Here is a 27,130-nt window from a genome sequence, read left to right as displayed (position 1 = left end):
AGATTAGTACTAATAGATTCCTAGTTGGTTCTAAATCTTATTGATTTATGACCTCAGGCAAGAAACCTGTAAGTTCTGCCACTCAGTTTCCTTATCTGTAGAATGGAGGAAATATTTATTTGCACTACCTACTTCCCAAGGTTTTTGTGAGGAAAGCTGTTACTATTTCAAATATCTAAGCAGGATGATCTCTCCTTGCAGAAGTAAAGAAAGGCAGTAGAATAGGGTGCCATATACATGAATTTTAGAGTAAAGACTCCTGGGTTTTAATTCCAGATATTCATTAGCTATGAGTCCTTGGGATTTTGACTTACTCTCTCTGGAGCTCAATATTCTCATTTGTGAAAAAGAAGAGGCTGAACTAAAATAACTGCCAAGGTTCCTTCCCAATGGTAAGAGAAGCACATGCTACACAAAGACCAAAGAACAAAGTACCTGCATCCAGGGGATATGTATATCAACAGCCAAGGTCAGTGTCAATTGTCACTAAGTTTCTTTCAGCTTTAAAATTCTATGATTCTGTAACTTGATGCTAAAAAGCCACTCTTCATACTCAGTTCTATTCTGAAATGGAGAATTTCAGCAATCAGTATGTTCCCTCTAGCTCCAAATTTACTTAACATTTCAAACCCTAAAATGAAATTATCTGACACCTTGATAGAGATGAATCAATAAGTTGAACAAAAATTGTTCACCATATGAGAACACAGTAGATGATAAGGATAGCTAAAAATATCACCTTACTATCCAGGAAATAACCAAATGATGATATAAATACATACACACATAGATATAACATGCATATACATATGTTCTTACTGTTGTATATACATACTTATACATAGATCTAAACATATGTTAAATTGATGAAGATTGCTTGAAAAAAATTAATGAAACAATGTGATATGGTTGGTGATAAAGCTAACATAAAAGTGGAATTCATTAATAAAGATATTATCCAGAATGAAGGAGGTGAAAGTTTCATTGTCTTCTAACTCAGTGATTATACTGAATCTGAATTATTGTGTTCAATATGTGTCCTGTATTTAAAGGAAAGATCATGGGCAGTGGGGAATGAATAGTAGTAGTCTCTCGGTAACCAAGGATGATGATTGTCTTTGTGCGCTTTCATCTGTGATGTAGATGAGTGTGCACAAAAACACTTGTGCAGGAAGGAGATTTAAGTGGAAAAGTCGATGCACAGAGACAGTCCCACTCTCTCAGCGTTGGAAGCCTGGGTCCATTGGCATGAAAAATCATTACACCTGGAGACTTCCTCAGCTGCATTGGATGGCCATGTTGTCTTTTGACATTAAGAATATATCTTATTTAACATCAGTGAAAGATATGTGATCTGATTCTTTTCTTTTTTTATTGCATGATTAATATTAAGGTCATAAATCCATTCTGATTTTATTGTGGAATATGGTGTAAGTGTTTGGTCAAAACCTTAATTTCTGCAAGATTGGTTTAAAATTATCTTGACCATTCTCAAATAGGGAATTCTTTTTATTTAGAGAGTTATTAAGTACTGGATTATTGAGTTTCATTGTTTTTTATTTTCTCTATTCTAATCTGTTCTTTTGCTCTGCTTCTCTATTTTAATCAATACCAAATGGTTTTGAAGACCTATTGCTTTATAACATACTTTGGGGTCTAAAAGTATTAATTCTCCCTTCAGGGGAATAAATAGAAAGAATTTATATGTAGCTTGATGGAGGAAAACATTTCCTAATGACTAAGATAGAATTAAGTGTATTATTCTTAGAATGACGTAAGGCCCATATTCAAGAAGGCAAGGACCCTAATTTAAGACCCCAAGGAGGGAAGGAGATATGTAGGCTAATTTGTTGCTTTTGGTTACTTTATCTAGCAGTCCTAGGGATGGACCCAGGAAGAATGATTGATAAAGGGGAACAAAGGGTCCCAATTCAAGATCAATTCGCAGTTCAGACACTTCTTTATCTCTTAAAAGATTTTAAATGTAACTCTTCTTTTGTATATTTTTGTACTTTCACTATCCTTTGAACCTAACTCACATGTTTGATTGTAAGTCACAGCCTCCCCCAACCAGAGCTGTGATAGGAAAGGAGGAGGTGAAAGATTGGAGGTTTTGTGATTAGAGACCCTGTATATTATATTGATCCTTTGAATTGAACCAATTTGCATTCCAGGCACAAAGTGTGTCTGCCATCTTTCATGAAAGGAATAAAACTGTTGTTTCTTCACTCTTGTTCTTCAACTGTGGTTTGTTTATGTAAGTAAGTGGGGCATTCTTTGCTTTATTAGAATCCCAAACTAATTAGATCTGTCCAAAGTTGAATAGGCTGCCTTGGGAAGTGGTTGATCTCTTTAGCGGAAGCCTTCAAACAAAGACTGCATGACTACTTTGGATCATTCCATAGTAGACTCTTATTTAGTTACTATTTCAAGTAGATGTCCACAGAAGTTCCTTTTTAACTTTTTAATTTTTTTTTATTCTATGATTTCTAACCTCCTCTCTCTTCCATGTCCTTTTCTGCCTTATGCCAAATAAATCTTCTAAATGAATAGGGCTAATAACATTTCTCTATTTCACAAAACCCTTTTAGAGTTTCCTATAGCCAACCAAACACATTTCAAACTGCTTATCCTAGAATTTACAGTCCTCAAAAACTTTGTTCCAACCTACCTTTTCCTTCTTTTCTTGCTACTTTTCCCATTCACATGTCCTCCACTCCAACTAAGTATGGCCATAATCCCTTGAACATGGCCTTTACCATCTAGCATTTGTAACTTTTGATCAAAGTATTTCTTGTGACTGGAATGCCTTCTCTCCAAGTCTTCCAGTAAAAATCCTGTTTTTCCCAACTCAAAGATCACCTTGTCTAGATAGCCTTCCTTGAACTCTCCAAACCAGAAGTGATCCATTTCTCCTGTGAACTTTCATAGTGCTTATTTTGTTTCCTATTCATTTTATTAATTTTTGTATATCTTTCTTCCACCTAGCCTAAAGTTAGAACATAAATCCCTTAAGGGCAGAGTCTTATGTGTTACACTTCTTTATGTCCTACTTTGACCTCTGGGAAAATGACTTGCACAGACTCGATCAATAAAGATCTATTCAACTAAAATGAAACATATATTTGGATAATAATTACATCATAACTAAATATATCTGAATGAGGTATATCAGGCTGCCATATCTCCCAAGACTCTCAAGGCATGATTTGAGTGCCAAAAGGATCTGAGAAGGAGAAAGGCAAAAGGACTGAATGCCCTTTGTCTCCCTCTACATCCTGAGCTTACTGGGAGTATGGTGATGTCATAGTTGTTGGCCTCTCTGTCATGCCAGCTGTAAATAGAGGGTGGGGTTGGAGAGGAGGTCATCAAGGAGGAGATTTCTTAGAAATGCCTTTTCAACTGAAGACTCCTTTGCAGTAAGATGTGCAATGTGAGCTTAAGTTAACTTGAAAGGTGGAAAGATGACTGCATTAATAGGCAATGGAAGTGGGCTCTTTGGGCCCCAGTGGCCCTTTGATGACATCCCAAAAGCCGTAACCAGGTAAGGAAGGATATTTCGTGGGTTCGTGAGAAAGCAGAAACTGTTGATTTTAGAAGGTCCTGAGTGTGTTCAGGAATTGATTCTTCTGTTATCTTAAGCTTCAGATCTTCTTAGGCATAGGTTGTTTTCACCCAGCAAAATATAAGGTATTTGAGGCAGGGACTCTTTAATATTTGTCCTCATATCTAAGCACTAAAGCATATCAGCTAAGACATGGCATTCACTCAAAGAATGGTTGTTGAATTAAAGTGAATTGAATTTCTCTTTATGCCTAAATTATCCTGTGAGGAAATAATTGACCCAAGTTTTTTTAAAAACACTTTTATTATGAGTTACTTAAAATGTTCCAATACACATACACACATGTCTATGTTTATACAAAAAAAATTAATTTCCCTTCATTAGACATGACAGCAAGTTGTTCTTTCTTGTCCAGGTCATCCTCTGTGTCTTCTGGGACACTATCAAATCTTTGCTTTCCAATCACCTATCTCATCACTTTCAATTTTCTCAGATAACATCTCTAAATAGATCAATCAATCAAATAGTGTCAATCTCTGACCCTTGGGAAAAGGCTATACATCTGGCCATAGCTTTCAAGTCTCTTTCACCAGTTAACCCCTACCCTATTTGTATGTTTTGTATTCATCACTCCTCATTTCTTCTCCTACCTACTCCTCACATTTTTCCAACCACATTAACCTTCTTGGCACATAGTAGGCTCTTAATAAATGTTTACTGATTGATTGAGCTATCCCATATGTAAAAATTAAAATTAATTTTAATAATAAAAACATTATATTTTATTATTAATTATTAAATGATCATTAGAAATCAAGGAATAAAGAGGATACAAAATAAAAACCACATGCCCAAGGCTGATTAGCCATTTCCAAATCCCCACTTTACCACCATCACCACTGACTGCATGCCAAAAGAGGAGACAGAGCCTCAATGCCCACTCACTTATCCTCTGTCTACAGGAAGTATGAAATGACAGGAAGTCAGTGGGCTCTCGGGATATGTAGTTCTTTTTTAGGATAACAGATTTTCAATTATACATTCCTCCCCTGAGAGCTGAGGAAGACTAGTCTCTCCAATGGTCTTGTAAACATACCAACTTTGAAATGACAATAATTTGAGGATAAGAGGAAAAGAGAACAAAACCAATAATTGCTAGGCTCCTTGACAAAAAGTCAGTTAGGGGGCAGTCCCCTTTGGCATAAGAGTATACATACAAAACAAATGCATTCAACCCCACACAGTTCAAATCACCACATCCCAAAGTTCACTGGATGTTCTGGTGCAGCATGTGGTCTGTGGAGGCATCTTCATGGTGCCTTCTCCAAGCAGTTCATTTGCTGGATTTGGAGAGGTACCATGTTTCTTAACCTAAAATTACTCTCAAAAAAATTGTGTCTGATTCCAGGAGAAGGTAACAAAAGAGTCATTATACAGTTCCACACAGTACAAGGTCAACAAGAGACCAAACAATCCTATGTGGATTGATGACATTTTACGCAAAGAGCACAAGGACTTGAACCTAGTGTGAGACTTGAGGTTGCAGCACTTGACATATGTTAAGATGCAGGACTCCTTGAACTATACCTCTTGCGAAAAATGTGAAAGTACCTAACAATTGGCCATTCTGGCTCCTCTATCCCTGAGAGTGAAGGTAAAATCACAACAGGTAATGACACTTCCCTATCAGTCCTTTTTCTCTCTTATAGTATGGCAACTTCTTATATAGTCTTGGCTGCAAATGGGTAAGTGAAATATTACTGCATTTGGTCCTACAGACTTATGGGATAGAAATCACTTTAATTGGACCCTGATTCAAGGACCTGTTGTAGGTTTATTTTCCTTTGCTTAAAGTTTTTAGACATAAGACTTTGAAAGTCTATATTTTATCCAGAAGTTATCTTTTCTCTTTTATTTGGATTTTTTGATGTTTTTAATTTCTGTTGCCAATTGATTCATATACCTCATAACTCAGCCATGCATTCCTAAGTGATCTCTATGTTTTTCAACACCCTCTTCAGGAGTGAATGTATTGTAAATAATAAAGTTTAAATCCTTTTTGAGAAAATTTTAGATTAAGAAACATGCTACCTCTCCAAATCCAGCAAATGAACTGCTTGGAGAAGGCACCATGAAGATGCCTCCACAGATCACATGCTGCACCAGAACATCCAGTGAACTTTGGGATGTGGTGATTTGAACTGTGTGGGGTTGAATGCATTTGTTTTGTATGTATACTCTTATGCCAAAGGGGACTGCCCCCTAACTGACTTTTTGTCAAGGAGCCTAGCAATTATTGGTTTTGTTCTCTTTTCCTCTTATCCTCAAATTATTGTCATTTCAAAGTTGGTATGTTTACAAGACCCATTGGAGAGACTAGTCTTCCTCAGCTCTCAGGGGAGGAATGTATAATTGAAAATCTGATACCCTAAAAAAGAACTACATATCCTAAGAGCCCACTGACTTCCTGCCATTTCATACTTCCTGTAGACAGAGGATAAGTGAGTAGGCATTGAGACTCTGTCTCCTCTTTTGGCATGCAGTCAGTGGTGATGGTGGTAAAGTGGGGATTTTGAAATGGCAGCGGCCACACCCCGGGCAATGGCTTCAACAGGCTGGCTAAACCTTGTGAGGGTAGCCATCGGGTGGTCAACCCCTGGTGAACCAGGGCTTTGCTCACTCAGCATGTGAAGACTGCTTCAGCTGAACAGACAGGAAAAACCAATAAGAAGGTTCAACGGCTGAGAGGGCGACACAGCAAAGCACTGTGGAGTGCTTAGGGTGTGTTAGAGCACAAAGGACAACACGGCCATCCAATGCAGCTGAGGAAGTCTCCAAGTGTAACGACTTTTCATGCCACTGGACTCAGGCTTCCAACACCAAGAGAGTAGGACTGTCTCTGTGCATTGACTCTTCCACTTAAATCTCCTTCACGCACAAGTGTCTTTGTGCACACTCATCTATACACCATAGATGAAAACGCACAATCGTCATCCTCGGTTACCAAAAGATTACTACTAATGGTGGAAGCCTTTATAAAGAAAGCAGGCTTGAGAAAGAGGAAGAGAAACAGGAGCATCCATTCATCCAGCCAAGACTAGTTTGTAAGAATTTTCATTCAATCAACAGAATTTTACTGATTATCTGCCAATGTGGGTAGTGGCATTGAGGCTGGTGCTGAAGGGTATACTAGAGAAGTATCTTCTTTCAAGGAGGTTATAATCTAGTTGAGAAAACCACCAACAACAGAAGTTTCAGAGCTAAAAAATGTCAGGCTTTGAAGTCAAGGCCAGTGTTTGAATCCTGACTTTGCTACTGTCAACATGGAATCTAGACACCCCACACTTGTAGCCTAGTAAGATCTGATGAACCCCAAGTTTTAAGACTAGGTTGTAAATTGGAGAACCCAAAGTTTGTACTTGTTCCCTCTTCCTGTGAGAATCCACCTGGAAGGGAGTTTCAGACTGAATAATGGACCCTATTGTATTAGAGACCCTTTCCCAAGAAGGCCCACACCTGGGCAGGCACCATCCTTTTAGTATACATTGTAAGCAGTCACTTCGCTTACACCCTAGCCTCTAGTTATGATTCTTTTCCCAAGCTTGATTGTATTGTCAGTATAGTTTGAACACTCCCATTTCTTTGTTGCTATAGTAATGTCAATCATTTTTCCCTGCCCCTGGATTTCCCCCAAATAGTATATAGGTTCCCCAAATACTTTTGATCCTTGGAGTTGTCAATCTAGCTTGTTTGGCTCTCCCAGGGGTCAGTGTCCAGAGCATCCAGAGTTCAATCCTCAGACTCTTGTGTGGTTGTTAGCACGCAGCTCTGTGTTGAGGCCCATTACACTGAACCCCTTTTCCTTGATTAAAGTGTGATTTTCTGACTTTTTAATAGTTCTGTGTTTTTTTCCAAGTCAACACTACCTTAACTGTCTTTTACCTCCTTTGTATTCTCAGAGTTGGGAATTTGGGTCCTGGTTTCAATGAGGGTCTGGAATAAGATAGTTGTAGCAAAATACTGATTTTGAGGAGGTAGAATTGAAAAAAATATGTCCATTGATTAGGTATTGGGGCGTTGAGCATGAGAATAAGATTCAAAAATGTCTCATGCTTTAAAACCTGGGTTACTGGAAGAATAGTAGTGCCTTCACAGAAGAAGGAAAGTAGGTCAGAGAGAGACTTTGTTTTTATATACTGGATTTGCCTTTGATAATGGGAAGATAAAGGTTAAATGACTTGCCTAGGGTAAAACTGGTACTATATATCTGAGGCAGGATTGGAAACACAGGACACAGTATCACCTAAGCCGTTGCTTTTTATCACTCTTAGTCAAGGATTGGAACCCAGGTCTTCTGACTCCAAGACCATTGCTCTTTCCTTTCTTTTAATAGTTTTGCATTAGTTAAAACATTTCTCAGAATTTAGACTGAGCATATTCCTGTGTCACCAGAAAGCAGGACAGGATTTCTCGGGACCACGTTGCTGCTTTCAATACCGTCCCCAAAGCGCAAGTAGTTTGGGGTGTTGTAAAATTCTTCCTGAGTTATTTAATAGCTTAAACTTCACCACGACTTTTGGATTGGCCTCTCTTATGGGTTACCCCGCAGGCCACTGAGCTAATGCCCTGTGAATGCCTGGCATATTCGAATTCTCTCCAATTCGACACTCCTTGTGACCCTGCAAAGTGCAATCTAGAAACAGCGGCCTACTTTCCCCTCAATTCTAATAGTGTTAATTCCAATCTTTGCTTCATCTATTTATTGGTACCACCAGTTCCTTTTTATACCCTCTAGGTGGCACTGCCCCCAGGGTGCCTCACGACCCACTCAAATACATCCCCAGTGTGCACCAAAGTGACTTCCCCTTACTGGTAACATCAGATAACTCACGGGCGGTAGCAGGGAGCACTGAGCTTGCGCAGTCTGCCGTGGAAGGGAGAGGCGCATGCGCAATGTGGGGGAGGAGCCAGTCTTGGCGACTCTGGGCGCGCCCAGGTCCTGCTTGCGTTTGGGGCCCGGGAGCTGGGGGAGGAGCCGGAGCCTTCACCGTGGTAACCGCAGCGTCTTAGCCGCCTCCTGCCGCCCCACTCTGCCTGACCCTGCCTGCCTAGGGACTGTCATCGCCTTCTGCGGGGTGTAGGAAGCGTTCTCCGCCGCTTCAGCTGCCGGAACCATTGTGTCGGCCTCCCGTGGAGACCCGCCCCGCGGCCGCCGCCATGCAGGGCGAAGACGCCCGATACCTCAAGAGGTGACGAGGCCCCGCCTCCAGCGGGATAGATGCTGCTGACAGGAGGGGTGGAGGGGAAGGGGCTAGGGGAGACCCAAGCTTCCGCTCGCCCTGTCCTGCTCTGGCCACCCCAACCTTGCCCATCCTTTCTCCATCATCCCAGCCCTGGCCGAGGCCCTACTCATCCCTGCTAAGGCCACCCCAGCGCTTCCCATCCCTCCTCCACCATTCCCTGCTCTGGCTATTCCCCTGGCCTGTCACTCCTGCCTGCTCAGCCTCTGCTATAACTACTACTATCTCCTGCCCTGCTCCGCCCACCTCTATGCCCTGTCCATCCCTGCACTTCTCACCTACTGTCCTGCTCATATCTGTTCAAACCTGCCCTACTCATCCACTCTAACTTATACATCCCTGCTGTGCTCAGGCCTGCCCAGCAGGCCACTTTCTTTGGGTCCCACTCCCGGGAGGTGTAAAAATGCTCCTAATGGCTGTTTGAACAGAAATGGTGAGGAAAGCTGCAAATGAATCCTTTCCTCTTCATTTCCTTCAACTCAATTGTTTGGAGGGGTATGGGGGGAAGGGAGTTTAATATATTGTGTCTGGTCCATCTCATTTTGTAAAGTGATTGCCCTATTCTGGAGATGTTGCTGCCTTTGGCCTTTTCAATATCCACCTGATTATCTATCATCTTTACTTGATTTTATATTACAGCCCAACTCCCTCCCTCCCCTATTCACAGATTTTTAATGTTCTTTAGTCTGATCAGTGAATTCACTAATGTGAAGGAGATGAATTAGAGCATCATGCAGCTAAAATGGGAAGGGAACTTTAGAGATAATCTGGACCAGCTTCTTCATTTTACAAATGGGCTGAGGTCCAGAAAGGTTAAATTATTCAAAGTTTAAGGGACAATCTAACTAGCACACTGGATAATACAACAAGATCCAACAAGATAACTGAATAGAATGATTAATTGAAGGTGCAATTTAATGGACATAAATGTTCAGTGTAAATGTGAACTAGTGTAACATTTGGGTTAAAAACAAAAGATATGACAGGTGCATGAGAGGTGGGAGAAGAGGGTAACTAAATAGCAGGGTCATCATTTTTAAAAAATCTGTAGATTTTAGTGATCATAAAGTCAATATGATGGAATATTCTAGAGACCAGATTTATAGAAAGATAATATAATTTCTGCAATATCTTGCTCTGGTTAACCAGTATTGAGACTTTTGTGTTATGTTTTGTGCATCACATTTTAGAAAACACATTGAACAGTGATATTTCTAGAGGAAAAGAATGGGAGCCATTGCTTATGAGGATTTGTGTAAAGAACTAGGAATGTTTTAGCCTGAGAAAAGAAGACTGGGACGTTAGGGTAGTAAAAGTCATCTTCAAAGGGTGTCACTTGAAATATTTAATCTTCTTAACTAGGTTACAAATGGAAAAACTGAGTAGGTAGAGATTTCCAAGAGGCAAATATTAGTTCTACATAAAACAAAAAGACCACTTAACAATTAAATGTACAAAAGGAGAACAAGTGAGAAGAGGATGAGTCTTTCATCCCTGTAAGGTCTTCAAAAGGATTCTGAATAACAATTTGTCTGGGATAGTATAGAGAAATTCAAGTGTAGCTTGGACTAGATAGTTACTGAGGTCCCTTCTATTGATTTTTTTCCAAAAATTTCTATCTGTTAAAAAATCCCACAAACTATTAGGGTCATTTGGTAGCTGTCGTCTCTTTGGTACCTGTGAGCTAATGGACTTCTGTGGTAAAGAAGTTTCTTTTCAACAGATCAAGATTATTAATTAAAGGAAAAGAAAACTAGACTTACAACTCTCAGCTCTTCTGTTAATTAGTTGTGTGACAATAAGTAGATCATTTAATCTCATTGGACTTTAGTATCCTCATCTGTAAAATGCAATCTGTCATACTGGCCCTTCCTAACAGGAATGTGAGGAAAAAGTATAAAAACACTTTGAAAAGTATTTTTTCAGTGCAATATAAACAAAAGATGGTACCATCTTAATTTGTTCTGCATTTGGGGAACTTATATGTTGTTGTTTTTCCATTATACCCTTTAAGGCTTAAAAGTTTTTCTTTGAGGAAGACCAAAATATGGAAGTTTTATGGAATTGAATCACACTTCTGAGAATGTCATGCTTTTCTCTTTTATTTCTATGTTTCAAAGTAATATATAGTTAGATCTTCATCTCCTTGTAAGGAATGCTACTAATTAATCCAGAATAATCATATATCAGCATCCAGCTCCAAACTCAGGGGTTATAATAGTTCAGGATTGCATTTATATGGCACTTTAAGGTTTACAAAGTACCTTATAGATATTATCTCTTTTTAGTTTTATAACTACCCTCAGAGTTGGGTGCTATTATTATCTTCATTTTACAGTTGAGGGAGGTAGGCCAAACAAGTTATGTGACTTGGTCTAGATTATACATGCTAAACAGTATCTGCATCAGAAGTTGAACTAAGGTCTTCCACTAAACCTAGGGTTCTATCCATAGTACCATCCAGATATACAAAATATATGTGTATTTTCTTTTAGTTATAGATATACTTTTTATTGCATTATACTTATAAGATTACAGATTTAGAGCCAGAAGTAACCTTAGGAATCATGGAATCCAACCTCCCTTATTCTGCAAACAAGGAAACAGACCTACAAAGGTGAAATGACTTCCTAGAATTATATAGTTGGTGAATGGGGTATGTGTATGGGGGGATTAGCAATTTCTCTTTTTTAAAGATGTCAGAAAATGTTTAAAAACTAATGGAAAATCTTTATTGTAACAATGAAACGTTTGTATTGTACTTTCTTATATAAGGGTTTTAAACATTGATATTCCTTAAAAATGACACAGTAAATCAGTAGACCTACTGGGATCTCTGATATTCGATCTATCCGGTGATTTTGTTATTGTTTTTATGATGCTTGAAAAATTAAGTTGACCCAATTGATGAATTATTAAATGAAATATTTGTAAAGCACTTGGCACAGACAGTGCTGGTATATAGTAGATACTTCATAAATGCTTATCCCTATAGCTTTATAATTTAAATTAAAAGAAATGTAAAAGAAAATTGAGCCAATAGAAATATTGAAAAAATAGTACACCTGTTTGTTAAACAGTGCAGAAAAATAAAATAAGACTCTTAATGTTCATTTTAATATAAGAATAAGATGAATAAGATCTACACATACTGGTGAAGAAAAAATTATTGTTTGAGGACTGGCAGAACATCCACTTTGATTACATATTGACTATTCCGTTAATACCTGCATCTGCCCTTTGCAGAATCTTCCTGCTTTTATAACTCCATTTTTTTCAAGAAGCCAACAAACAAAAACTTAATAATCACCTACTAAGTCCCAGGCACCATGCTAACTGAAGATACAAAGAAAGGCAAAAACATTTACTACTATCAAATGACTCAACACGCAAACAGCATGAGATAGAATGAGGCAGAAAAGCATTATAGGACCCAAGGAAATCCTTGTCACAGAAGATGAAATTTTAGCTGAAACTTGAAGGAAGATACAGGGGGAGGTGGAGACAAGGAGGGAGAGCATTCTTGGCATAAAGGGATAGCTAATGAAAATATACTTTCTGGAGATAGTGTCTCATATGTGGACATGCAAGAAAGTCAATGTCACAGGATCTTTAAGGACATGGAGGTACAGTAAGATATCAAAAGACTGGAAAGGCAGGAGGGTGCCAGGTTATTAAGAATTGTAAAAAGTAACGTATTTTTTGTTTTATACTGAAGGTTATAGATAGCCATTGAAGCTTTCTGATTAGCAGGGTGACACAGTCAGACCTTTGCTTCAGGAACATTAATTTGACTACTGAACAGAGGATAGACTAGTCAGGAGAAACTTGATGCAAGAAGACTATCATGAAGACCTCGATGCAAAAGTTCGGGCATGAAGTGATAATGGCTTATAGGCAGTGTCAGAGGAGAAAAGAGATCATACTCTAGAGATATTGTAAAGGTAGAATTGACAGGACTTGACAGTTGTGATTGGATATATGGGGGAGCAGTGGCAGAAAAAGAGATTGAGTAATAGAGGATGACATGTAGATTGCAGGCCTGGGTGACTGGGAGGATAAGGATGGCGATGTCCTTGACAGTAGCAGGGATATTATTAGGAAGATGAAAGAGTTTGGGGGAAAATATGTGTTGAGTTTTATATATATTTAATTTGAGCTATCTATTGGGACATCTAATTCAAGATGTCCAGTTGGCAGTTGGAGATGCAAAACTAGGGGTTAGGAGAAAGGTTAAGCCTGGATCAATAATAATAGCATGTATATAGCATTTAAGGTTTTCAGAATGTTTTATAAATATTTTTCATGTTGTCCTCACAAAATCCTAGAGAACAGATGGTATTGTTATTCCCATTTTTCAGATGAAAAAAATGAGGCAAACAGAGGTTAAGTGACTTGCTCAAGGTTACACTGCTAATAAGCATCTGAGACTAAACTTGAACTCAGGTCCAATGCTCCATCCATCTATGTTCTAATAATCATCAGGATATTGATAATTGTCGATGATGACAATTGAATCCATGGAAGCTAATAAGATCATCTAGAGAAGTAATATAGAGAGAGACGAGAAAGAGGTCCCAGGACCGGGCATTGAGGAAAACCCACTATTAATGGGAATGACCAAAAGGATGATCTAGCAAAAGCATTTAAGAAGTCACATAGGCTGAAAACCAGGAGGCTAGAGAGAGCCTGGAGAGAGAAGAGAGTATCAAAAAGAGGGTGATTAACATTACCAAAGGCTTCAGACAGATTGACAGCTTATTGACAAGATTAACTTTGGAAAGTTAAATGATATCAGAAGCCAGACTGCAGAGGGTTAAGAAAAGAGTCACATATGTGTGAAGTAAAATAGGGGACCTCTATTCCAGCTTTGATCCCAAACACCTTAGTGGTGAGATAGGAGTCACAGAATCACTTGTTATCTCAGACAGAATAAAGCTGGAGTCTCCTGGCCTTCCCGGGCATCAGCTTGAATGCCTGAATGTCATGGTGCTAGGGGCGGTGCTAGGGCCAGTGCTAAGGTTGCCCAGAAAGGAGGACCTAGTGGGGTTTTAAAATAAAGCATGGGAAGAAAAATGGTCTTTTTTACTTCTGCTCTTGACTTCCATACCAGTTTCTGGGCCAGGGTTTTCTCTCTGAGCTTTTTCTCATCTAATTTGGTAAGAGGGGGCCTCAGCCATTCAGCTAAATGGAGAATCAGATCTACCCATAGAAAGGCTGAGATCTCTCTCTCTCTCTCTCTCTCTCTCTCTCTCTCTCTCTCTCTCTCTCTCTCTCTCTCTCTCTCTCTCTCTCTCTCTCTCCCCCCCATTCTCTACTAAATCTGGTAATAAGCCTCCAGATTAATTTTTATTTATAACACATAGGATAGTCAACTAGTATTTATTAAGCATCTAGTCTGTGCTAGGTATTTCAATCAGTTCTGGAGATACAAAGAAATTTTTTAAAAGTAGTTTTTACAGAAATCTCTTTATAAATAAGATAATATATAAGATAACCTCCATGTCTAGAATTCTCTGCATATCTCTGTCTCCTGGCTTCCTTGACTCCCTTGAAATCTGAGCTACAATTCCACCTTCTACATGAAGCTTTTCCAGATATTCCTTGATGCTAGTTGTGTGGGAGTTAGCTAGGTGGCACCAGGAATAAAACACCAGGCCTAGAGTCAGGAAGACCTGAATTCAAATTTAGCTTCAGACACTAACTAGTTTAGCTGGGTGATCCTGGACAAGCCACTTAACTGTTTACTTCAGTTACCTCATCTGTAAAATGAGTTAGAGAAAGAAATGGCAAATAACTCCAGCATCTTTGCCAAGAAAGAGAGCTAAATCTAGTTTTCATGAAATTGCTTTCTGGTTTAATGGTGTATGTGTGGTAGAAGATGAAAGGGAAGTGATTTATGTAGTACCTACAATATGGCAGGTTCTGTGCTAAATCCTTTACAAATATTATTTAATCCTCACAATATCACTTTAAGTTAGATGCTACTATCTCCATTTTATGGTTGAGGAAACTTGAGATGAACAGATTAAAGTGACTTGAGCAATGTCACACAGTTAAGTAAGCATCTTAGACCATATTTGAATTCTAGTCTTTCTGACTCCAGGCCCAAAAAAGTATTAAGGAACTATGTACAAGAAAGATAAATTCAGGACAAATTGGAAATAATTTAAGAGGGAAAAACAAGTACTAAAGGGGCTTAAGAAAGGCTTTCTTCAGATGGCAGGATTTTAGTTGAGATCTGAAAGAAGGCAGGCAATCCAGGAGATGGAGATGAGAGATAGCATTCCAGAGTGGGAGGATAGACAGTAAGTGTATGGAATGAGGAGATGGGATGTCTTGTGTGAGGAACCTAGATAGGTGGACTCAGATACTTCCCAGCTGTGTGACTGAGCAAATCACATAACACTGACTAGCCCTGAGACTTAGTATTAATTATAAGGCAGAAGGTAAGGGTTTAAAAAAATTTTTTTAATATTTTTCCATGTATGATAGCTTCAGCTGACAGCTCGTGGGTCACCAAACCGGGGTTAAGGAAAATGACTCTGGGATTAAAGGAGGGTCGAGACCGACAAAGAATCATGCAGAAAGATTTATTTGAGCAGTGACAAAGTATAAATATTTCATTTTCTTTCCCTCCCCACTCCTGAATCCAATAAGCACATTCACTGGGTTATACAAATGTTATCACTTATACCTATTTCCATATTATTCATTTTTGCAATAGAGCAATCTCTTAAAACTAAAACCCCAATATCCCCCATGCCTATAATGTACTCTCTCCTCATTTCTACTTTTTAGAATCCCTGGATTTCTGTTTAGTTAAAAAAAAAATGCCTCCTACACAAGGTCTTTCCTCAGGTCAGTTCCCCCCACCCAAAAATTAATCTTGTATTTATTTTGTACATATTTATACATACTTGATGTCTCATCCATTTAAATAAAGTTCCTCGATTCAACCAAAAAGCTAATCGAAATAATCAACAACTTTAGCAAAGTTGCAAGATACAAAATAAACCCACATAAGTCATCAGCATTTCTATATAATTCCAACACAGCTCAGCAGCAAGAACTAGAAAGAGAAATCCCATTCAAAATTACCTTAGACAAAATAAAATACTTAGGAATCTATCTCCCAAGACAAACACAGGAACTCTATGAACACAACTACAAAACACTTTCCACACAACTAAAACTAGACTTGAACAATTGGAAGAACATTAACTGCTCACGGGTAGGATGAGCCAATATAATAAAAATGACCATCCTACCCAAACTCATCTATCTATTTAGTGCCATACCCATGGAACTTCCAAAAAGTTTTTTTTTACTGATTTAGAGAAAACCATAACAAAGTTCATTTGGAAGAACAAAAGATCAAGGATATCCAGGGAAATAATGAAAAAAAAATACAAAGGAAGGTGGCCTTGCAGTCCCAGATCTCAGACTATATTATAAAGCAGGGGTCATCAAAACAATTTGGTACTGGCTAAGAGACAGAAAGGAGGATCAGTGGAATAGACTGGGGGCAAGCGACCTCAGCAAGACAGCATGTGACAAACCAAAGATCCCAGCTTTTGGGACAAAAATCCACTATTTCATAAAAAACTGCTGGGAAAATTGGAGGATAGTGTGGGAAAGATTAGGTTTAGATCAACACCTCACACCCTACACCAAGATAAATTCAAAATGGGTGAATGACTTGAACATAAAGAAGGAAACTATAAGAAAATTAGGCAAACACAGAATAGCATACATGTCAGACCTTTGGGAAGGGAAAGACTTCAAAACCAAGCAAGACTTAGAAAGAGTTACAAAATGCAAAATAAATAATCTGGAATACATCAAATTAAAAAGTTTTTGTACAAACAAAACCAATGTAACCAAAATCAGAAGGGTAGCAACAAATTGGGAAACAATCTTCATAAAAACCTCTGACAAAGGTTTAATTACTCAAATTTACAAAGAACTAAATCAATTGTACAAAAAACCAAGCCATTCTCCAATTGATAAATGGGCAAGGGACATGAACAGGCAGTTCTCAGCCAAAGAAATCAAAACTGTTAATAAGCACATGAAAAAATGCTCTACATCTCTTATAATCAGAGAGATGCAAATCAAAACAACTCTGAGGTATCACCTCACACCTAGCAAGATTGGCTAACATGATAGCTATGGAAAGTAATGAATGCTGGAGGGGATGTGGCAAAATGGGGACACTAATTCATTGCTGGTGGAGTTGTGAATTGATCCAGCCATTCTGGAGGGCAATTTGGAACTATGCCCAAAGGATGATAAAAGACTGTCTGCCCTTTGATCCAGCTAGAGCACTGCTGGGTCTGTACCCCAAAGAGATAATAAGGAAAAAGACTTGTACAAGAATATTCATAGCTGCACTCTTTGTGGTGGCCAAAAATTGGAAAACGAGGGGATGCCCATCAATTGGGGAATGGCTGAACAAATTATGGTATATGTTGGTGATGGAATACTATTGTGCTAAAAGGAATAATAAAGTGGAGGAATTCCATGGAGACTGGAACAACCTCCAGGAAGTGATGCAGAGCAAAAGGAGCAGAACCAGGAAAACATTGTACACAGAGACTGATACATTGTGGTGCAATCGAAGGTGATGGACTTCTCCATTAGTGGCAATGCAATGTCCCTGAACAATCTGCAGGGATCTAAAAAATACTATCCACAAGCAGAGGATAAACTGTGGGAGTAAAAACTCAGATGAAAAGCAACTGCTTGACTACAGGGGTTGAGGGGATATGACTGAGGAGAGACTCTAAATGAACACTCTAATGCAAATACCAACAACAGGGAAATGGGTTTGAGTCAAGAACACATGTGATAACCAGTGGAATGGTGTGTCGGCTAAGGGAGAGGGAAAGGTGGTGTGAGGGGGGGCGGGGAGGAAAAGAAAATGATCTTTGTTTCCAGTGAATAATGTTTGGAAATGACCAAATAAAATAATGTTTGAAATTTAAAAATAAATAAATAAATTAAGTTCCTCAAAGGCTAAAAAAAAAAACTAAAACCCCAAATCATATATCCATATAAACAAATGATAAGTCATTTGTTTTTTCCTGTGTTTCTACTCCCACAGTTCTTTCTCTCAATGTGGATAACATTCTTTCTCATAAGTCCCTTGGGATTGTCTTATATTAGCAAAGTTCATTACATTTGTATTGTTCCACAGTGTTTCACTTTCAGTGTATAATGTTCTGCTCATTTCACTCTGCATCAGTTCCTGGAGGTTCTTCCAGTTCATATGGAAATCCTCCAATTCATTATTCCTTATAGCACAGTAATATTTCATCACCATCACATACCACAATTTGTTCAGCCACTCTCCAGTCAAAGGACATCCTCTCATTTTCCAATTTTTTGCCACCACAAAGAAACACAGCTCTGAATATCTTTGTATAAACATTTTTTCATTATTATCTCTTTAGAATACAAACCTAGTAGTGGTATTGCAGGATCAAAGGGTAGGCATTCATTTAAAGCCCTTTGGGCATAATTCTAAATTGCCTTCCAGAATAGTTGGATCAGTTCAAAATTCCAGCAATGCATTAATGTCCCAATTTTGCCACAACCCCTCCAACATTTATTATTTTCCTTTACTATAATATTTGCCAATCTGCTATATATAAAGTGGTACCTTAGCATTGTTTTGATTTACATTTCTCTAATTATGAAGGATTTAGAACACTTTTTCATGTGCTTATGTATAGTTTTGATTTATTTATCTGAAAACTGCCTATTCATGTCCCTGGACCACTTGTCAATTGGGGAATGGCTTGATTTTTTTGTACAATTGATTTAACTCCTTAAAAATTTGAGAAATTAGACTTTTGTCAGAGATTTTTGTTATAAAATGTTTCCCAATTTGTTGCTTCCTTTCTAATTTTGGTTGCATTGGATTTGTTTATACAAAACCTTTTTAAGTTAATGTAATCAAAATTAAGAGTTAAAAAAAGAACACTGGAAAGCATAGGAAAATGAATGAATTTAAATAGAGCATTTATTAAAATTGTTCTAAGTACTGGAGATACAAATAGAAACATAAGAGCACCTGTTCTCCAAGGAGCTCACATTCTAATCAGTGAGGCCACATATATGGCAGTTACATCTGTTTCATCAATATTAGTAACTGGTATGGTTTTATCATGAGAAATAATATTAAAGAATATGCATTGCTTCTGCTTTCCCTCCTCATCATAAGGACCATGGGGTCTTTTTATTTGAAAACCAGAGTATAGTAATTCTTTTCTGGATCTTTGGTGGCTATGTATATAACATCTTCAGAAACAGTTGTCAGACTATTTCTATAGAGGTTGTTTTCCCAGGATTATGTCTGAGGACACTGGGCTTGGAAGCATTGCTATTTCATTATTATGAACTTTTCCTTAATGTGGCAAGTAGAATTCATCTAAAACCAAGAGCAGATATTATATGTAATATAGAGGAATAGAGGCATTTGTAACAAAATCAGGAGTAAAGCAAAAATTCTCTATCACCACCTCCATTTGACATATAGCCAAAGCAATACATCAATAAAATTTTAATAAAAGAATAGAAGGAATGAACGTAATCATAGAAGAAACAGAACAATCACTCATTCCAAATATGATATAAAAACCCTAAAGAGTTAATTGTAGATTTAAAAATGAGACAACTAAAGATTAAAAATTGAAACAATAAATTAAACCGTGTTATAGGATCCCATTTCATGGAGCTACATTCTGTTTCCTGGAATAATCTGTCACCTACTATGTGTATATATAATTATCCTACCAGATAAGGAACATGAAAATGTTGTATGGTTTTTATAATCAGTGAGAATATATTAATTTTACTTTTTTAGGAAGGTTAAAGGAGGAAATATCGATGTGCACCCATCAGAAAAGGCACTTATTGTTCAATATGAAGTGGAAGCTACCATTCTTGGAGAAATGGGGGATCCCATGCTGGGAGAACGGAAGGAATGTCAAAAAATGTGAGTTTTAGTAAGATTTATACTTATTCTTGGTATTAAGCATTTTATAAACACTCATAAATTATTACTCTGAATTTGAACAGATTCTTGTTGGTTGTAATACAACTAACTGTTTTGCTATCAGTGATTATGATATCCTTCTTTACAGGTTTCTTAGTCTTGTTAAATAATAGACAAATTCCAGAGAAGAATTACTGTAGGTATTTTTCGCAAAGCCTTAGGGCTAAAGCAACGTGTTCTTATCTAAAGATTGTAATATGCTTTAATTTAATTTAAGCTGCATAAGGAAGTTATTATTTATTATTATTAAATATTAGTATTTGATCATATTTATTAAATATTTAGTATTTAATATATGAGGAGCATAATTATTTTGTAATCCTTTCAGGTAAAAGCAGATAAGATAGTTCAAATAACATTGATATTTCAACATTTTCATATCAACTTCCTAATCTATTAGCTTAGCTTTGTACTAGTCAGGATATATATATATATGAATTAGACAAAGGGAAAAGATTTTTCAAATACTGATTTTTCTTCTAAATTCTTTCAGTATCTAATTATATAGCAGTTTGAAATTTACAAAGAACTTTACATACATTATTTCATTTGATGCCCAAACAACCCTCATAAAAATGCTATTATTATTCTCTTTTAATAAATGAGAAAATTGAAGCTCGGAGTAGTTATGTGACTTGTCCAGCTAGTAAGAATCTGAGGCAGAATTTTGCCACAGTACGTTTCACTTTTTTGGAGGTAAGAGTAGACTGGTAATTGTTTTCAAATTTTTTAAAAAGTTTATAATAAGTAGTTAAAATACCAATTTTCCTTTTGGATCTATATTCATTAGTATTTATTGTAGAAGCCGATTTCCTCCCCATAAGCATTTATTAAAAGCCTTCTTTGTTTATAGGCTTAAGATTGAGAGCTAGAAGGCAACAAGCATTTATTAAGCACTTTCTATATGCCAGGCACTCTGCTAACTGCTTGGAATACCACTTACAAGGGGAAAAAAAGATCATGCCCTGAAGGAGTTTACATTCTGAGGGAAGAAAAAAACTACAAAAGAGCTGAAAAACTGGAGGTGAGGGAGAAAAGTCTATCAGGAATGGAATCTGGAGAAGTAGGGAGCGTAAAGTTGGCCTGGACACTTCTTCAAAATAGAGGCAAGGGATGTTGGGGTAGAGGGATCTTCTAAGATGAGAAGGTTTGGGGGGATCTTTGAGTAGCCTTTTGTTCCAGGTGAGGAATATGAGTTCCAAATTATAACTTTCTCAAGTTGACATAAGTAGAAAGTGACAGAGCCAGAATTTGAACTCAGTTTCTCCAATTCCAAGGTCAGTATTCTTTCCCCACAGAACACTATAAAAAAATTGTATTAGGTGCTGAGGATATAAAGACAAAATAAGCAAGCCTAACCCTGCCCTCAAGGAATTTGCATTCCATTGTCAGTGTAGGAGGGATACTACATAAAGTAAACATAACAAATAACTACAGAAATATCAGCTATATTTACCATGTATAGCCATTTTGATATATTCATACATACATATGCAATCATTTTGAGGAAGAGACAGTACTTACAATTAAGGATCAGGAAAGATTTCCTATAGGAAGTGGCACATGAGCTAAACTTTATAGAAACAGAGTTCTTATAGATCAAGATGAGATTGGAAGGCATTGCAGGCATGAGGGATATTAATTGCAAAGTTAGGAGATGGATCAATTTCAGATGATAAGTGGCCAATTTGGCTTGAATGTACAGTGTGTGAAAGTAAGTATTGTGTACTAAACCAATAAAGGTTTTCTGGAATGAGATTATGAGTGGCTTTAAATTTCAAACTGAGACATTTTATTTTATTGTAGAGACAGTAGAGAGCTGCTGAAGCTTTTTGAGACCTAGGAAGGGGAGGGAATAAAGGGGAGAAGTGTTGGATTTATGTTTGGAAAAATTATTTTGCCAGCTGAGTTGAATAGAATAGATTGAAGAGAGGAGAGACTAGATGTGGAAGCCCAGAACTGAATAGGAAGAAGAGAGCATGCTGGATTGCATTTGGAAATTATCCGTGCTTTCAGTGATTCCAGGCTTTTCTCTGAAACAAAATCCCAACTTTTTCACATCATAGTTTTTCTGTATACCTACTAATCATTGAATTGAAATAAAGATGCCTACGATGAAAAGGAAGTAGACTGGTTTCCATATATCAAGAGCAAAGAGTAACAGACTGGATTCTTAAGTGCTACATTGGTACTCAAGTAATTACAGGAAATCTCGCATAAGGGCCCCTAGCATCTTAGGAAAATCACCTGGAGAGAGCATTTATGGGAGAACATGCATAAGAGTTGCTTGTGATGAAAAAAGTGCACCTTTGGAGGGAATACCTATGTTAATGAGATGGCTAATCTATTGAAATATGGGTTTTAGCTCTACAGTACTTTTTCATATGTAGACTCCTGAGTTACTTTTTATTCTTCTAAAGACTTCTTTATTTTTAGCTACTTTTCTCCTGGTCTTCGCCCAGCTATAAAGAAACAAGCAAGACTTATCATTAAGAGTTAATACTGACCATTGGTATTCTTTTTCACTCCATATTGTTCAAATGTACTTGATATTTCACTATATTTTCTTCCAAAACATCCCACAAATATTAGATTTTAATTCTTTTATTTTGTATGTTCATTGGAAACATATGAAATATATGCATATACCCATACACATACATACAAAAACATAAACAACATATATAAAAATATAACTATATATACATAAATGTGTATGGGTATATATGTATCGTTTGCTGTCATGATATCTGAATTGAAAAATTCTTTCTTCCAGCATACGTCTGAAGAGTCTCAATGCTAACACTGATATCACTTCCTTGGCTCGAAAAGTGGTTGAAGAATGTAAACTCATTCATCCCTCAAAACTAAATGAGGTAGAACAGCTGTTATACTACTTACAGAATCGGCGTGATGCTTTGTCAGGGAAAGGTAAGCAGAATAGTCACTGCCTGTGTTTAAGGCCAAAGGAGCAGGACTGCAAGGCTCCTCTATTGATCTTTCTTATTTTGTTTTTCCTACATTTTATTAATTTTTTTGTATATACATAAACATAACAAGGAAATTGCATGTCATTTTGTTTCAGAAATAGATGTGCTAAATTTAATATTGCTCAGTATCTTAAAATTTATAAATAATTTTAAAATTTTAAACCTTATTCTATAATTACTTCAGCAGATACTAAAGAGATTGGTAAAGTGAGCAATACTTGCTTTTTTCAAGTATTGTTCAGAAAGGCACAAAATGTTGCCTTGTACTTTGTCTCTACTGTTCTATTGCCCTTCACCTACTCCCCAAACAAAAATAGTGAAGGAAGACACTAACAAATAAATATTTTAGGGTAGATATTACAAAATAGCCTAGTCCATGATTTTCTGTACTTTCTCCTTTCATTATTTAAAAGATCACATACATGATAATGGTAGGTCGCTTGATGTTGATTGTTGATATTTTGTGTCATTTCACAATAAACTTGTGACTGATTCTTTAACATTTAATTCTTGGCATGTTAGGAACTAATAGGAATAATAAATAGAACTAATAAATGTTGAAACTTCATTTTTATTACATTCAAAAGAGTTTAAAATTTTTGGTAAGCTGACTTTCCAATGAAACAGTCTAGCTCCCTCCCTCACCCTTTTAAAATAAAAGCTCTTGCTACTATGATATACTTTGCATCTTGTCTGATAACATTATTCTCAACATACTTAAAAAAGGTGACCATTAGCACTTTTGGTTGGTGTTCAGGATGTTTAGTGTGTTGATTATTTTATTTATAAACACTTTTTAGAATTATTAACTATTGGAATTATATGCACATGTAAAATATTTTGGTTGTTTTCTCATCAGAAATTCACTTTCTAAAATATTCATTCATGGCAAAATAATATGATAAAAAAAATCTTTCTATAGTATGGTAGTAGCCATCTCTCTGAGTATATAAATAGAAAAATTCAGACCTCATAAGTTGCTTTTTATGTTTCTGTGGAGGGATTGTATGTTGGGGAGTGTTTTGGTATATTTACAGTTAATATAGACTATCCTTAGTGTCATGTTAAGATTATAGAAAAATTTTCTTAAACCGTTTTTAACATCTGATTAGAACATTTATACGTTGAATACAGGGCAAATCACTTCTTACAATGTTTTTAAAAAGCAATTTAAACTAATATTATAGACATGTAAGGTAATTTTATTTTAAGTCAAAATTATATTCAGGAAGGATAATAAGAAACAGTACAAACTATTTCAATCATTTTATTATGTCACTTTCAGATCTTACAAAATAAGGCATCTAAAATTAAATTTTAGCTTGACTATTTATAAAATATTTGTCATTCTGATTTTCCTGAATTTTATTTGAATTTAACAAATAATTCATACATTTATCTTTCTGTGGCAGTTTTCCACCTGAGTAAAATTTCAGTTCTATCAATATACCTGCAGATCAGTGCAGAAATAGAATTAGAACTTAAAACTTTTGAGTTACTCATATTTTTCTTGTATTTCTCCTCACATTATCTCCTTTAGCATAGTTCAGCTTCAAGAATCAAGAAATTGAAGTGTGATAGAGACTGAGGTGTAGAAATAAATATAAAATAGGAAGAAAGTCAATGACAGGCAGAGTGGAAGAACTTTGAATATATAGGATACTTTATATGTTGCCTTAGGTTCACATTTCAAAGTCCATCTATCTCTACTGAGTAATTTCCTATAAACAGATCCTGTTTTACAAGAAATCTAATTAGAATCAGCACAGTTTCTGAAAAACATTCTGTAAAAGCATGTATAAATTAGAGGCTGAGAGGAGAAAGAGTGTGGAAAGACACTGGAGACAAAAAGAAATTCCATACATTTCATGGTAAGGGGGATCAAATAGCACAAATCAAAACACTGCTTCTTTGGACTTGGTATTTTAATATTGGCAAGCATACCAAAAATGTTTCATTATATTAAGTGTGAAATATATCTCATATAAAAGAGATTTTATTTCTCTTGATAATTATAGTTGGACTGTTTTTTGTCAACTTCAAACCCATGAAATGTAGTTTTAAAAATTGCTAAATGTAGATGCATTATATTTCATATTGTGGCCTCTGAACCTTCTTTCCCTTTATTGATTTTTTATTATTCAAGTAATTCTAGCATAATGTTAAAAATATTCATTTGTTAAAAATCTTATTATTGTAATTTAGCCTATGAGTTTCTAATCTACATGTCCTTAAGAGTATATACTCTCCCTTCTTCAAAGCCATTAAAGCCATAATAATAATATTAAAAATAATTGCAGATTTCCCTACCTCTTTAAAAGTAATAAAAGCCTTAATAGTAAAAAAAGTAAAATAGCCAACATTTACATAGTGCCCCCTCTGTGTCAGGCCTGTGTATGGTCCTTACTAATGTTATCTCATTTGGTCTTTACAACAACACTATGAAGGTGGTGCTATTTTTTCCCCTGTTTTACAGTTATATGGAAACTAAGGCAAACTGGAGCTAAGTGATGTACTCAGAGCTGAACAGCTAGTAAGTGTCTGAGATCACATTTGAGCTGAGGTCTTCCTGATTCCCAGCCTGGTACACTTTAGGCACCACCTAGTGGCATTAGTCTTTGTAGTTATCAATAAAGAATCATAATTTCAGTAGTACCAGTATCATTTATTTTGTGTAGAAATACCAACTATGAGTCTGTATTCATTCAGATCCCATATTGTATTTTTGTTCAGTACTAAAACACTAAGGTATTTGTAAACGTTGGAACTTCCTAATATGAAGCCATTGCTGGAACATATACATACACACACACGCATAATTAGACATATTTCCTGGAAATACGTAGATTTACAATTTAGCTTTAGTACTGACTCTTATTACCAGATTAAATATTTGAATTTTAAGTTGAACCAGAATTTATGGATTGGGACTATAACTTCTATTACTTTACTTGCTGGTCTTTTCATGACGAGAATTGCAGCTGCCATGGACTAGGGGAAAGGTAAAATTTGATTTTTTAAATAATGCTCTGCCAAGGTAAATACAGTCTAGTCACCTTATTTAAAAATAACCAAGGAGTGGATATAGGGAATTTATAATTACTACAATTATTTTAAAGTGTGGTTGTAGCATCAGTTTTCTTAGTTTCCAAGCTTTGTATGTTTCATGTTGTCCTTTGAGATGTTTGGATAAGGATGAAACGTGTAAGACTACACAAATCATTGAAATGTCTGAGGCTTTATAACTGGAATTGATTATGATACTAGATTTAACTACTTGAATTCCTTCTGTTGTACTTTATGTTTGTATATTTTAAATCTTTTTTTTACATTGTAAACTTGTGAATTTTAGAATTAGTCACATCTGAAAATTGATGAATTCTGTGTGTTAAGCCATACTGATGTGACTCATTATATAGTATTTTTAAAATGACTTAGTAATTTAACTTGTGGTAAGAAATTATTCATATATTACTGACAGAATTTGTTAATAAAGATTCAAGATTTATAGTTCACCTTCTGATTAGAATAAATATAAATTTGAACTATTGTACAAAAGTCATTTGACTTATGATATTAATGACTATGGTATAAAAAGTTTAGAAAGCTAGGAAAATAACTTAAGAATAGATCACTGGATCTACCATAGATCATTATATTTAAAAAATAAATTTAATGAATTTTGAAAAAAATTTAAGACATTCACAAACCTCCTGCTCTATTTCCTTTGTCACATATGAACAACTCAGGAGTCTTAAAGGCAATGCCAAGGGAGTCCAAGCTCTGCAAACTTCCTCCATACTAGAAAGTTTTTAGTTATGATACTGACAACAGATTAGATACACTTTTTCAGGACCAGCCTGGTTATTTCAGCAAAACTGAACTAACAACTTGGTGATGAATTATATGTTCATGGCAACATGAAACACAGAAAAACACAAAATGGCTATGTTCTTTGGGACTCTATTCTGTTTCTTCACTGACTATAGAAGAAAAAGGGAGCAAAGGGGCTAAGAATCACAGTTTTCAAAGCATTTGTTTACATTCTCACTATGTGAACCCCATCCATAAGTAAGTGAACAAAATTTTATCAGTCTTGAGATATTCACTATAAATGAAACAAGGAGAAGAAAGTTATAGCTAAATAGAAAATTTCTTAAAGTTTCCTTGAAGAGGAAAATAAAAACATTAGCAGTTTTTATCATTTGTG

The 27,130-nt window shown here is 36.3% G+C and overlaps 1 protein-coding gene across 8 annotated transcripts in view; it reads left to right on the top strand.

Annotated features, from left to right (window-relative positions):
• Positions 1-3,379: 3,379 nt before the first annotated feature.
• The window catches only part of KIFAP3 (kinesin associated protein 3), a 196,560-nt gene continuing 172,809 nt past the window's right edge, over positions 3,380-27,130 (top strand). For 3 of the 8 annotated variants that reach the window (XR_461274.3, XM_007480753.3, XM_056815512.1), the window contains exons 1-3: positions 3,381-3,544; positions 19,739-19,870; positions 22,707-22,861. Coding sequence is in view for 7 of the 8 variants with exons in the window: in XM_007480753.3 (XP_007480815.1) it covers positions 3,465-3,544; positions 19,739-19,870; positions 22,707-22,861 (367 nt within the window). In the remaining variant the exon portion in view is untranslated. Of the gene's footprint in view, positions 3,545-8,489; positions 8,815-19,738; positions 19,871-22,706; positions 22,862-27,130 lie in introns of those variants that run through there. The other 5 variants (XM_007480754.3, XM_056815515.1, XM_056815514.1 and 2 more) reach the window with 4 other exon arrangements.

This window comes from Monodelphis domestica, chromosome 2 (assembly GCF_027887165.1).
Source record: "Monodelphis domestica isolate mMonDom1 chromosome 2, mMonDom1.pri, whole genome shotgun sequence".
Lineage (NCBI taxonomy): Eukaryota > Metazoa > Chordata > Mammalia > Didelphimorphia > Didelphidae > Monodelphis > Monodelphis domestica.
This window is presented reverse-complemented; position numbering and strand designations above follow the sequence as displayed.